The 15,638-nt window shown below is 42.9% G+C and overlaps 1 protein-coding gene across 1 annotated transcript in view; it reads left to right on the top strand.

Annotated features, from left to right (window-relative positions):
- ltn1 (listerin E3 ubiquitin protein ligase 1) overlaps positions 1 to 15,638 on the top strand; it is a 129,748-nt gene that overhangs the window by 75,276 nt on the left and 38,834 nt on the right. The window contains exons 28-29 of the mRNA XM_052521738.1: positions 2,840 to 3,077; positions 7,764 to 7,841. Coding sequence (XP_052377698.1) covers positions 2,840 to 3,077; positions 7,764 to 7,841 — 316 coding nt within the window. The remainder of the gene's footprint in view (positions 1 to 2,839; positions 3,078 to 7,763; positions 7,842 to 15,638) is intronic.

Raw genomic sequence — 15,638 nt, 5'->3', positions numbered from 1 at the left:
GTCAGGGTGTGAATGTGGTGGTGAGGGGGTCAGGGTGTGTATGTGGTGGTGGGTGGGGTCAGGGTGTGAATGTGGTGGTGAGGGGGTCAGGGTGTGAATGTGGTGGTGGGTGGGGTCAGGGTGTGAATGTGGTGGTGAGGGGGGTCAGGGTGTGTATGTGGTGGTGGGTGGGGTCAGGGTGTGAATGTGGTGGTGGGTGGGGTCAGGGAGTGAATGTGGTGGTGGGTGGGGTCAGGGTGTGTATGTGGTGGTGGGTGGGGTCAGGGTGTGAATGTGGTGGTGAGGGGGTCAGGGTGTGTATGTTGGTTGGGGGTCAGGGGTGTATGTTGGTGGGTGGGGTCAGGGCGTGAATGTGGTGGTGAGGGGGTCAGGGTGTGTATGTGGTGGTGGGTGGGGTCAGGGCGTGAATGTGGTGGTGGGTGGGGTCAGGGTGTGAATGTGGTGGTGGGTGGGGTCAGGATGTGAATGTGGTGGTGGGTGGGGTCAGGGTGAATGTGGTGGTGGGTGGGGTCAGGGTGAATGTGGTGGTGAGGGGGGTCAGGGTGTGAATGTGGTGGTGGGTGGGGTCAGGGTGAATGTGGTGGTGAGGGGGTCAGGGTGTGAATGTGGTGGTGGGTGGGGTCAGGGTGTGAATGTGGTGGTGGGTGGGGTCAGGGTGTGAATGTGGTGGTGAGGGGGTCAGGGTGTGAATGTGGTGGTGGGTGGGGTCAGGGTGAATGTGGTGGTGGGTGGGGTCAGGGTGTGAATGTGGTGGTGGGTGGGGTCAGGGTGTGAATGTGGTGGTGGGGGGTCAGGGCGTGAATGTGGTGGTGGGTGGGGTCAGGGGTGAATGTGGTGGTGGGTGGGGTCAGGGTGAATGTGGTGGTGGGTGGGGTCAGGGTGTGAATGTGGTGGTGGGTGGGGTCAGGGTGAATGTGGTGGTGGGTGGGGTCAGGGAGTGAATGTGGTGGTGGGTGGGGTCAGGGTGTGAATGTGGTGGTGGGTGGGGTCAGGAGTGAATGTGGTGGTGGGTGGGGTCAGGGTGTGAATGTGGTGGTGGGTGGGGTCAGGGTGTGAATGTGGTGGTGGGTGGGGTCAGGGTGTGAATGTGGTGGTGGGTGGGGTCAGGGTGTGAATGTGGTGGTGAGGGGGGTCAGGGCGTGAATGTGGTGGTGAGGGGGTCGGTGTGAATGTGGTGGTGAGGGGGTCAGGCGTGAATGTGGTGGTGGGTGGGGTCAGGGTGTGTATGTGGTGGTGGGTGGGGTCAGGGTGTGAATGTGGTGGTGGGTGGGGTCAGGGGTGTGTATGTGGTGGTGGGTGGGGTCAGGAGGTGAATGTGGTGGTGGGTGGGGTCAGGGAGTGAATGTGGTGGTGGGTGGGGTCAGGGTGAATGTGGTGGTGGGTGGGGTCAGGGGTGTGAATGTGGTGGTGGGTGGGGTCAGGGTGTGAATGTGGTGGTGGGTGGGGTCAGGGTGTGTATGTGGTGGTGGGGGGGTCAGGGTGTGAATGTGGTGGTGGGTGGGGTCAGGGTGTGAATGTGGTGGTGGGTGGGGTCAGGGTGTGAATGTGGTGGTGGGGGGGGTCAGGGTGTGAATGTGGTGGTGGGTGGGGTCAGGGAGTGAATGTGGTGGTGGGTGGGGTCAGGGTGTGAATGTGGTGGTGGGTGGGGTCAGGGTGTGAATGTGGTGGTGGGTGGGGTCAGGTGTGAATGTGGTGGTGGGTGGGGTCAGGTGTGAATGTGGTGGTGGGGGGGGTCAGGGTGTGAATGTGGTGGTGGGTGGGGTCAGGGTGTGAATGTGGTGGTGGGTGGGGTCAGGGTGTGAATGTGGTGGTGGGTGGGGTCAGGGTGTGAATGTGGTGGTGGGTGGGGTCAGGGTGAATGTGGTGGTGGGTGGGGTCAGGGTGTGAATGTGGTGGTGGGTGGGGTCAGGGTGAATGTGGTGGTGGGTGGGGTCAGGGTGTGAATGTGGTGGTGGGTGGGGTCAGGGTGTGAATGTGGTGGTGAGGGGGGTCAGGGTGTGAATGTGGTGGTGGGTGGGGTCAGGGTGAATGTGGTGGTGGGGGGTCAGGGTGAATGTGGTGGTGGGTGGGGTCAGGGTGAATGTGGTGGTGGGGGGGTCAGGGCGTGAATGTGGTGGTGGGTGGGGTCAGGGTGAATGTGGTGGTGGGGGGTCAGGGCGTGAATGTGGTGGTGGGGGGTCAGGGTGTGAATGTGGTGGTGAGGGGGTCAGGGTGAATGTGGTGGTGGGGGGTCAGGGTGTGAATGTGGTGGTGGGTGGGGTCAGGGTGAATGTGGTGGTGAGGGGGGTCAGGGAGTGAATGTGGTGGTGGGTGGGGTCAGGGTGTGAATGTGGTGGTGGGTGGGGTCAGGGTGTGAATGTGGTGGTGGGTGGGGTCAGGGTGTGAATGTGGTGGTGGGTGGGGTCAGGGTGAATGTGGTGGTGGGTGGGGTCAGGGTGAATGTGGTGGTGGGTGGGGTCAGGGTGAATGTGGTGGTGGGTGGGGTCAGGGTGAATGTGGTGGTGGGTGGGGTCAGGGTGAATGTGGTGGTGGGTGGGGTCAGGGTGTGAATGTGGTGGTGGGTGGGGTCAGGGTGTGAATGTGGTGGTGGGTGGGGTCAGGGTGTGTATGTGGTGGTGGGTGGGGTCAGGGAGTGAATGTGGTGGTGGGTGGGGTCAGGGTGTGAATGTGGTGGTGGGTGGGGTCAGGGCGTGAATGTGGTGGTGGGTGGGGTTAGACTGTCATTATGAAGCAGTATCACATTCATACTAATCCCATAGTAACCCTCAAGGTGAGATTTCTGACAATACATTTTCTTGTCTCATTTTAAACCCTTGTTGTCCTTTCTCCCCTTCCGTAGAGGCCTTCAAGGAGCCAGACGATCCACTGTTCCCATTGGCTGTCCTGCGGTCTGTGGGCATGGCTCTGACCTACGTCCCGCTGCAGCAGCTTACCCATAATTCCTTGCCAGCGCGGTTCGTGGCAGACCAGAAGACAAGCCTACCTGAGGCACTGCAGACCCTACTCAACACACTAACCCCTTTGCTGCTGTTCAAAGCCAGACCGCTGCAACTCACTGTCTACCACATACTAGACAAGTAAGATTATAACACACTGTCTACCACATACTAGACAAGTAAGATTATAACTCACTGTCTACCACATACTAGACAAGTAAGATTATAACACACTGTCTACCACATACTAGACAAGTAAGATATATAACTCACTGTCTACCACATACTGTCTACCACATACTGTCTACCACATACTAGACAAGTAAGATTATAACACACTGTCTACCACATACTAGACAAGTAAGATTATAACACACTGTCTACCACATACTAGACAAGTAAGATATATAACTCACTGTCTACCACATACTGTCTACCACATACTGTCTACCACATACTGTCTACCACATACTAGACAAGTAAGATTATAACACACTGTCTACCACATACTAGACAAGTAAGATTATAACACACTGTCTACCACATACTAGACAAGTAAGATATATAACTCACTGTCTACCACATACTGTCTACCACATACTAGACAAGTAAGATTATAACACACTGTCTACCACATTCTAGACAAGTAAGATATATAACTCACTGTCTACCACATACTGTCTACCACATACTAGACAAGTAGGTTATATAACTCACTGTCTACCACATTCTAGACAAGTAGGATATATAACTCACTGTCTACCACATACTAGACAAGTAGGATATATAACTCACTGTCTACCACATTCTAGACAAGTAGGATTTATAACTCAATGTCTACCACATACTAGACAAGTAGTATATATAACTCACTGTCTACCACATACTAGACAAGTAGGATATATAACTCACTGTCTACCACATACTGTCTACCACATACTAGACAAGTAAGATATATAACACACTGTCTACCACATACTAGACAAGTAGGATATATAACTCACTGTCTACCACATTCTAGACAAGTAGGATATATAACTCACTGTCTACCACATACTGTCTACCACATACTGTCTACCACATACTAGACAAGTAAGATATATAACACACTGTCTACCACATTCTAGACAAGTAGGATATATAACATACTGTCTACCACATACTGTCTACCACATACTAGACAAGTAAGATATATAACACACTGTCTACCACATTCTAGACAAGTAAGATATATAACTCACTGTCTACCACATACTGTCTACCACATACTAGACAAGTAGGTTATATAACTCACTGTCTACCACATTCTAGACAAGTAGGATTAGAACACACTGTCTACCACATACTGTCTACCACATACTAGACAAGTAGGATATATAACTCACTGTCTACCACATTCTAGACAAGTAAGATATATAACTCACTGTCTACCACATTCTAGACAAGTAAGATTATAACACACTGTCTACCACATACTGTCTACCACATACTGTCTACCACATACTAGACAAGTAAGATATATAACACACTGTCTACCACATACTAGACAAGTAGGATATATAACTCACTGTCTACCACATTCTAGACAAGTAGGATATATAACTCACTGTCTACCACATACTGTCTACCACATACTGTCTACCACATACTAGACAAGTAAGATATATAACACACTGTCTACCACATTCTAGACAAGTAGGATATATAACACACTGTCTACCACATACTAGACAAGTAGAAGATATAACTCACTGTCTACCACATACTAGACAAGTAAGATATATAACACACTGTCTACCACATACGGTCTACCACATACTAGACAAGTAAGATATATAACACACTGTCTACCACATACGGTCTACCACATACTAGACAAGTAAGATTATAACACACTGTCTACCACATTCTAGACAAGTAGGATATATAACTCACTGTCTACCACATACTAGACAAGTAAGATATATAACACACTGCCTACTACATACTAGACAAGTAAGATTAGTACACACTGTCTACCACATACTAGACAAGTAAGATTAGAACACACTGTCTACCACATACTAGACAAGTAAGATTAGAACACACTGTCTACCACATACTAGACAAGTAAGATTAGAACACACTGTCTACCACATACTAGACAAGTAAGATTAGAACACACTGTCTACCACATACTAGACAAGTAAGATATATAACTCACTGTCTACCACATACTGTCTACCACATACTAGACAAGTAAGATTAGAACACACTGTCTACCACATTCTAGACAAGTAAGATTAGAACACACTGTCTACCACATACTAGACAAGTAAGATTAGAACACACTGTCTACCACATACTGTCTACCACATACTAGACAAGTAAGATTATAACACACTGTCTACCACATACTGTCTACCACATGCTAGACAAGTAGGATATATAACTCACTGTCTACCACATACTAGACAAGTAAGATTATAACACACTGTCTACCACATACTAGACAATTAAGATATATAACTCACTGTCTACCACATACTGTCTACCACATACTAGACAAGTAAGATATATAACTCACTGTCTACCACATTCTAGACAAGTAAGATTAGAACACACTGTCTACCACATCCTAGACAAGTAAGATTAGAACACACTGTCTACCACATACTGTCTACCACATACTAGACAAGTAGGATATATAACTCACTGTCTACCACATTCTAGACAAGTAAGATATATAACTCACTGTCTACCACATTCTAGACAAGTAAGATTATAACACACTGTCTACCACATTCTAGACAAGTAAGATTAGAACACACTGTCTACCACATTCTAGACAAGTAAGATTAGAACACACTGTCTACCACATTCTAGACAAGTAAGATTAGAACACACTGTCTACCACATTCTAGACAAGTAAGATTAGAACACACTGTCTACCACATTCTAGACAAGTAAGATTAGAACACACTGTCTACCACATACTAGACAAGTAAGATTAGAACACACTGTCTACCACATACTGTCTACCACATACTAGACAAGTAGGATATATAACTCACTGTCTACCACATTCTAGACAAGTAAGATATATAACTCACTGTCTACCACATACTAGACAAGTAAGATTATAACACACTGTCTACCACATACTAGACAAGTAAGATATATAACTCACTGTCTACCACATACTGTCTACCACATACTAGACAAGTAAGATTAGAACACACTGTCTACCACATACTAGACAAGTAAGATTAGAACACACTGTCTACCACATACTAGACAAGTAAGATTATAACACACTGTCTACCACATACTAGACAAGTAATATATATAACACACTGTCTACCACATTCTAGACAAGTAGAATATATATCTCACTGTCTACCACATACTGTCTACCACATACTAGACAAGTAAGATATATAAATCACTGTCTACCACATACTAGACAAGTAGTTTATATAAAACTCACTGTCTACCACATACTGTCTACCACATACTAGACAAGTAAGATATATAACTCACTGTCTACCACATACTGTACCACATACTGTCTACCACATACTAGACAAGTAAGATATATAACTCACTGTCTACCACATTCTAGACAAGTAGTTTATATAAAACTCACTGTCTACCACATACTAGACAAGTAAGATATATAACTCACTGTCTACCACATACTAGACAAGTAAGATTATAACACACTGTCTACCACATACTAGACAAGTAAGATATATAACTCACTGTCTACCACATACTGTCTACCACATACTGTCTACCACATACTAGACAAGTAAGATATATAACTCACTGTCTACCACATACTAGACAAGTAGGATATATAACACACTGTCTACCACATACTAGACAAGTAAGATATATAACTCACTGTCTACTACATACTAGACAAGTAAGATATATAACTCACTGTCTACTACATACTAGACAAGTAAGATATATAACTCACTGTCTACTACATACTAGACAAGTAAGATATATAACTCACTGTCTACCACATACTAGACAAGTAAGATATATAACTCACTGTCTACTACATACTAGACAAGTAAGATATATATAACTCACTGTCTACTACATACTAGACAAGTAGGATATATAACACACTGTCTACCACATACTAGACAAGTAAGATATATAACTCACTGTCTACTACATACTAGACAAGTAAGATATATAACTCACTGTCTACCACATACTAGACAAGTAGGATATATAACTCACTGTCTACCACATACTGTCTTCCACATACTGTCTACCACATACTGTCTACCACATACTAGACAAGTAAGATATATAACTCACTGTCTACCACATTCTATACAAGTAGTTTATATAAAACACACTGTCTACCACATACTAGACAAAAAATCTATATAAAACTCACTGTCTACCACATTCTAGACAAGTAGGATATATAACTCACTGTCTACCACATACTAGACAAGTAGGATATATAACTCACTGTCTACCACATACTAGACAAGTAGGATATATAACTCACTGTCTACCACATACTAGACAAGTAGGATATATAACTCACTGTCTACCACACACTGTCTACCACATACTAGACAAGTAGATTATATAACTCACTGTCTACCACATACTAGACAAGTACGAGAGAGAACAAATCAATGTATTACAAATGTCTGTCTGCGTGTTCACTGCCACGGAACATGTTTGTTCGAACTTGTTGACAGCTCTTGCATGGTACGTGAATACCTACCCATACGACAAGCCTCCTGAGCTCACTTGTTGATTCAGTGTCAAGGAGCATGACCTGTCCCGTCTGTCTGTCTGTCCCAGGGTAATGCCTACACTCCCAGAGTGTGATGGAGAGGGAGACGACACCAAGCCAGAGGACGATGGAGAGGAACCGTGTCTGTGAGTGTAACAGCCCCGAGTGGGTGTGTTTCTCTATGGAATGTCCATCTGTTAGTTAAAGTGGAAATCACAGCGTTTTTAACTACTTTTACAGACGATCATAATATCAGCACAAAATATCAAATTACCAGGTTATGCTACAAAACCATCTTTAAAAGAGGTTTAAAATATATATATATTTTTTTTAATAGATTATTTTTGATTCAACCTTCCATGACGTACACTAAGGCATTGTTGTCAGAACAGATGGATGCAGTTCAATGCATGATTCATATAATTCACTAATACATTTCTTTTTTTGGTCCCAGAAATATTGCTATCAGATTGTAAATGGCAGCAGGCCATGGGCACATTGTTTGCTGCCTCCAGCCATCAGTCATAACGTGGCTAGTGCTATTCAAACTAGCTAGGGCAATGGTCATAATATGGCTAATAGACTAGCTTATCTACAGTGGCACTCGGAAAGCATTCAGACCCTTTGACTTTTTCCACATTTCTTTACGTTACAACCTTATTATAAAATTGATTAAATCGTTTTTATCCCCCCCTTCATCAATCTACACAAAATCTCATAATGACATCACAATACCCCATAATGACATCACAATACCCCATATTGACATCACAATACACCATAATGACAAGGCAAAAACAGGTTTTTAGATTAACCTTCGCCCCAGTCTGAGATCCTGAGCGCTCTGGAGCAGGTTTTTTTTATCAAGGATCTCTCTGCACTATACTCTGTTCATCTTTCCCTCAATCCTGACAAGTTTCCCAGTTCCTGCCACTGAAAAACATCCCCACAGCATGATGCTGCCACCACCACCATGCTTCACCGTAGGAATGGTGCCAGGTTTCCTCCAGACGTGACGCTTCGCATTCAGGCCAAAGAGTTGGTTTCATCAGACCAGAGAATCTTGTTTCTCATGATCTGAGTCCTTTAGGTGCCTTTTCGCAAACTCCAAGCAGGGGCATGTGCCTTTTACTGAGGAGTGGCTTCAGTCTGGCCACTCTACCACAAAGGCCTGATTGGGGGAGTGCTGCTGAGATGGTTGTCCTTCTGGAAGGTTCTCCCATCTCCACAGAGGAACTCTGGAGCTCTGTCGAAGTGACCATTGAGTTCTGGTCACCTCCCGGACCAAGGCCCTTCTCCCCCGATTGCTCAGTTTGACCAGGCGGCCAGGTCTAGGAAGAGTCTTGGTGGTTCCAAACGTATTCCATTTAAGAATGGAGGCCACTGTGTTCTTGGGGACCTTCAATGCTGCAGAAATGTATTGGTACCCTTCCCCAGATCTGTGCCTCGACACAATCCTGTCTCGGAGCTCTATGGACAATTCCTTCAACCTCATGGCTTGGTTTTTGCTCTGACATAGGCTGTCAACGGTGGGACCTTATATAGACAGGTGTGTGCCTTTCCAAATCATGTCCAATCAATTGAATTTACCACAGGTGGACTCCAATCAAGTTGTAGAAACATCTCAAGGATGATCAATGGAAACAGGATGTACCTGAGCTCCATTTAGAGTCTCATAGCAAAGGATATGAATACTTATGTAAGGTATTTCAGTTTTTTTTTTAACTTTAAATGCTAAAATATCTAAAAACCTGTTTTGGTTTTGTTATTATTGGGAATTGTGTATAGATTGATATAAAAAAAAAAATCCCCCTTACTGACACTGAAAACTTTTTTTTTTTTTAAATGTGTGAATTTATTGATAATTAAATACAGATATCTAATTTACATAAGTATTCTCACCCCTGAGGCAATAGCTGTGAGTCTTTCTGGCTGAGCTTTTCCACACCTGGATTGGGCAACTTTTACCCATTTATTCCTTAGAAAATTCTTCAAGCTCTGTCACAATCGGTTGTTGATCGTTGCTAGGCAACCATTTTCATGTAGATTTCAGTCCAAACTGGAACTCGGGAACATTCAGGAACATTCACTGTCTTCTTGGTAAGCAACTCCAGTGTATATTTGGCCTTGTGTTTTAGGTTATTGTCCTGCTGAAAGGTGAATTCGTCTCCCAGTGTCTGGTGGAAAGCAGACTGAACCAGGTTTTCTTCTAGGATTTTGTGCTGATTTAGCCCCATTCTGTTTATTTTTATTATCCTGAAAAAATCCTCAGTTCCTTAACTATATGCCAGCCACCACTATGCTTGAAAATATAGAGAGGAGTACTCAGTAATGTTTTTGTATTGGGATTTTCCCCAAATATAACACTTTGTATTCAGGACAAAAAGTGAATTGCTTTACCACGTTTTTCTGCATTATAACTTTAGTGCCTTGTTGCAAACAGGATGAGGCATGTTTTGGAATATATTTATTCTGTACAGGCTTCCTTCTTTTCATTCTGTCATTTAGGTTAGTAATTGTGGAGTAACTACAGTGTTGTTGATCCATCCTCAGTTTTCTCCTGTCACAGCCATTAAACTCTGTCACCGTTGGCTTCATGGTGAAATCCCTGAGCAGTTTCCTTCCTCTCCGGCAACCAGTGGTGTAAAGTACTTAAGTACAAATATTTTTAAAGTACTTCTTAAGTAGTTTTTGGGGGATATTGAACATTACTATTGATTTTTTTATTTTTTACAATTTTAACTTTTTGACAACTTTTCTTTTTTTACTTTACTACTACATTCCTAATAAAAAATATTGTACTTTTGAAGACCATATTTTTTTTCTCTGACACCCAAAAGTACTCTTATGCTTAGCAGGAAAACGGTCCAATTTACGCGGTTATCAAAAGAAGTTCCCTACCGCCCCTGATCTGACGGACTCATTAATTAAACATACATGCTTGGTTTGTATTTACGCGGTTATCAAAAGAAGTTCCCTACCGCCCCTGATCTGACGGACTCATTAATTAAACATACATGCTTGGTTTGTATTTATGCGGTTATCAAAAGAAGTTCCCTACCGCCCCTGATCTGACGGACTCATTAATTAAACATACATGCTTGGTTTGTATTTACGCGGTTATCAAAAGAAGTTCCCTACCGCCCCTGATCTGACGGACTCATTAATTAAACATACATGCTTGGTTTGTATTTACGCGGTTATCAAAAGAAGTTCCCTACCGCCCCTGATCTGACGGACTCATTAATTAAACATACATGCTTGGTTTGTATTTACGCGGTTATCAAAAGAAGTTCCCTACCGCCCCTGATCTGACAGACTCATTAATTAAACATACATGCTTGGTTTGTAAATGATGTTGGATGATGTTGCCCCCTAGCTAACTGTCAAACTCTAGGTGGTATTCTGCCTTCTCCCTACAGTTTTCCATTGTTTTAGCTTCGCCCACGACTACCTCATGTGAACGGCAATCTCAACGCTTTAGCATTCATAAACTTTAATTATCATCACTAACGATACAGGTTTCTAACCCTTTCATCAGCGAGAAAGAGTCCTTCAAATAAAAAATATAAACATGTAGCAGTTTTGTACCGATCCATACAGCTATTTTTTGTATTTTACCTTTATTTAACTAGGCAAGTCAGTTAAGAACAGATGCTTATTTTCAATGACGGCCTAGGAACAGTGGGGTTAACTGCCTGTTTCAGGGGCAGAATGACAGATTTGTACCTTGTCGGGGGTTTGAACTTGCAACCTTCCGGTTACTAGTCCAACGCTCTAACCACTAGGCTACCCTGCCGCCCCTTGGGTGCCTCCCATCTAACGAAGACTTCCTGTACTTCTTCTCGAATTACACATTTGTTCGGAGAATACTAGATGGTAGCTCTCGAAAGCCCTTCTCCGTATGTCGCGGTTTCAGCCGTTGCTGAAACGTCACCCGCGTTCGTCTCCGGGTAAACTACAATTCCGATGCTGTGTTCTAATATTTATAAACGTCAATAATCGTCGCTTTCTAAATGTATTTTTCTAAACATACACTGATATGTCTTTTTCCATCAGCCAGAAAGAATCCTTCAAATAATAAATACTTGTGTTGACAAACTACACTATTTTACAATTTTTTAATTTAACTTTCATGTAACGAGGCAAGTCAGTTAAGAACTCATTCTTATTTACAATGGATGGCCTACCCCCTGGCCGGGGGTTAATATAAGCATTTAGTCTGGTACAGCGGGGGTTAATATAAACCCAGCATTTAGTTTGGTACAGCGGGGGTTAATATAAACCCAGCATTTAGTTTGGTACAGCGGGGGTTAATATAAACCCAGCATTTCGTTTGGTACAGCGGGGTTAATATAAGCATTTAGTTTGGTACAGCGGGGGTTAATATAAGCATTTAGTTTGGTACAGGGATAGGGGGGTTAATATAAGCATTTAGTTTGGTACAGCGGGGTTAATATAAGCATTTAGTTTGGTACAGCGGGGTTAATATAAGCATTTAGTTTGGTACAGCGGGGGTTAATATAAGCATTTAGTTTGGTACAGCGGGGGTTAATATAAGCATTTCGTTTGGTACAGCGGGGTTAATATAAGCATTTAGTTTGGTACAGCGGGGTTAATATAAGCATTTAGTTTGGTACAGCGGGGTTAATATAAGCATTTAGTTTGGTACAGCGGGGGTTAATATAAGCATTTAGTTTGGTACAGCGGGGGTTAATATAAGCATTTAGTTTGGTACAGCGGGGGTTAATATAAGCATTTCGTTTGGTACAGCGGGGTTAATATAAGCATTTAGTTTGGTACAGCGGGGTTAATATAAGCATTTAGTTTGGTACAGCGGGGTTAATATAAGCATTTAGTTTGGTACAGCGGGGGTTAATATAAGCATTTAGTTTGGTACAGCGGGGTTAATATAGCATTTAGTTTGGTATAGTGGGGTTAATATAAGCATTTAGTTTGGTGCAGCGGGGTTAATATAAACCCAGCATTTAGTTTGGTACAGCGGGGGTTAATATAAGCCTAGCATTTAGTTTGGTACAGCGGGGGTTAATATAAGCATTTAGTTTGGTACAGCGGGGGTTAATATAAACCCAGCATTTAGTTTGGTACAGCGGGGTTAATATAAGCCTCGCATTTAGTTTGGTACAGCGGGGTTAATATAAACCCAGCATTTAGTTTGGTACAGCGGGGGTTAATATAAACCTAGCATTTAGTTTGGTACAGCGGGGGTTAATATAAACCCAGCATTTGGTTTGGTACAGCGGGGTTAATATAAGCATTTAGTTTGGTACAGCGGGGGTTAATATAAGCATTTAGTTTGGAACAGCGGGGTTAATATAAACCCAGCATTTAGTTTGGTACAGCGGGGTTAATATAAGCCTAGCATTTAGTTTGGTACAGCGGGGGTTAATATAAACCTAGCATTTAGTTTGGTACAGCGGGGGTTAATATAAGCATTTAGTTTGGTACAGCGGGGGTTAATATAAACCTAGCATTTAGTTTGGTACAGCGGGGGTTAATATAAACCTAGCATTTAGTTTGGTACAGCGGGGGTTAATATAAGCATTTAGTTTGGTACAGCGGGGGTTAATATAAACCCAGCATTTAGTTTGGTACAGCGGGGTTAATATAACATTTAGTTTGGGACAGTGGGAGTTAATATAAACCCAGCATTTAGTTTGGTACAGCGGGGGTTAATATAAACCCAGCATTTAGTTTGGTACAGCGGGGTTAATATAAACCCAGCATTTAGTTTGGTACAGCAAGGGTTAATACAAACCCAGCATTTAGTTTGGTACAGCGGGGTTAATATAAGCATTTAGTTTGGTACAGCGGTGGTTAATATAAACCCAGCATTTAGTTTGGTACAGCGGGGGTTAATATAAGCATTTAGTTTGGTACAGCAGGGGTTAATATAAGCATTTAGTTTGGTACAGCGGGGTTAATATAAGCATTTAGTTTGGTACAGCGGGGGTTAATATAAGCATTTAGTTTGGTACAGCGGGGGTTAATATAAGCATTTAGTTTGGTACAGCGGGGGTTAATATAAGCATTTAGTTTGGTACAGCGGGGGTTAATATAAGCATTTAGTTTGGTACAGCGGGGGTTAATATAAGCATTTAGTTTGGTACAGCGGGGGTTAATATAAACCCAGCATTTAGTTTGGTACAGCGGGGGTTAATATAAACCCAGCATTTAGTTTGGTACAGCGGGGGTTAATATAAGCATTTAGTTTGGTACAGCGGGGGTTAATATAAGCATTTAGTTTGGTACAGCGGGGGTTAATATAAGCATTTAGTTTGGTACAGCGGGGGTTAATATAAACCCAGCATTTAGTTTGGTACAGCGGGGTTAATATAAACCCAGCATTTAGTTTGGTGCAGCGGGGGTTAATATAAGCATTTAGTTTGGTACAGCGGGGTTAATATAAGCATTTAGTTTGGTACAGCGGGGTTAATATAAGCATTTAGTTTGGTACAGCGGGGTTAATATAAGCATTTAGTTTGGTACATCGGGGTTAATATAAGCATTTAGTTTGGTACAGCGGGGTTAATATAAACCCAGCATTTAGTTTGGTACAGCGGGGTTAATATAAACCCAGCATTTAGTTTGGTACAGCGGGGGTTAATATAAGCATTTAGTTTGGTACAGCGGGGGTTAATATAAGCATTTAGTTTGGTACAGCGGGGGTTAATATAAACCCAGCATTTAGTTTGGTACAGCGGGGGTTAATATAAACCCAGCATTTAGTTTGGTATAGCGGGGTTAATATAAACCCAGCATTTAGTTTGGTACAGCGGGGTTAATATAAGCATTTAGTTTGGTACAGCGGGGTTAATATAAGCATTTAGTTTGGTACAGCGGGGGTTAATAGAAGCATTTAGTTTGGTACAGCGGGGGTTAATATAAACCCAGCATTTAGTTTGGTACAGCGGGGGTTAATATAAGCATTTAGTTTGGTACAGCGGGGTTAATATAAGCATTTAGTTTGGTACAGCGGGGTTAATATAAGCCCAGCATTTAGTTTGGTACAGCGGGGTTAATATAAACCCAGCATTTAGTTTGGTACAGCGGGGGTTAATATAAGCATTTAGTTTGGTACAGCGGGGTTAATATAAGCATTTAGTTTGGTACAGCGGGGTTAATATAAGCCTAGCATTTAGTTTGGTACAGCGGGGGTTAATATAAGCATTTAGTTTGGTACAGCGGGGGTTAATATAAGCATTTAGTTTGGTACAGCGGGGGTTAATATAAGCCCAGCATTTAGTTTGGTACAGCGGGGGTTAATATAAGCATTTAGTTTGGTACAGCGGGGGTTAATATAAGCATTTAGTTTGGTACAGCGGGGTTAATATAAGCATTTAGTTTGGTACAGCGGGGTTAATATAAGCATTTAGTTTGGTACAGCGGGGGTTAATATAAGCATTTAGTTTGGTACAGCGGGGGTTAATATACCCAGCATTTAGTTTGGTGCAGCGGGGTTAATATAAACCCAGCATTTAGTTTGGTACAGCGGGGTTAATATAAGCATTTAGTTTGGTACATCGGGGTTAATATAAGCATTTAGTTTGGTGCAGCGGGGGTTAATATAAACCCAGCATTTAGTTTGGTACAGCGGGGGTTAATATAAGCATTTAGTTTGGTACAGCGGGGGTTAATATAAGCATTTAGTTTGGTACAGCGGGGTTAATATAAGCATTTAGTTTGGTACAGCGGGGTTAATATAAGCATTTAGTTTGGTACAGCGGGGGTTAATATAAGCATTTAGTTTGGTACAGCGGGTGTTAATATAAGCATTTAGTTTGGTACAGCGGGGGTTAATATAAGCATTTAGTTTGGTGCAGCGGGGTTAATATAAACCCAGCATTTAGTTTGGTACAGCGGGGTTAATATAAGCATTTAGTTTGGTACAGCGGGGTTAATATAAGCATTTAGTTTGGTAC

The sequence above is a fragment of the Oncorhynchus keta genome, chromosome 6, assembly GCF_023373465.1.
Source record: "Oncorhynchus keta strain PuntledgeMale-10-30-2019 chromosome 6, Oket_V2, whole genome shotgun sequence".
NCBI lineage: Eukaryota > Metazoa > Chordata > Actinopteri > Salmoniformes > Salmonidae > Oncorhynchus > Oncorhynchus keta.
Note: the sequence above shows the minus strand (reverse complement) of the source record. Positions and strands in the feature narration are given on the sequence as shown.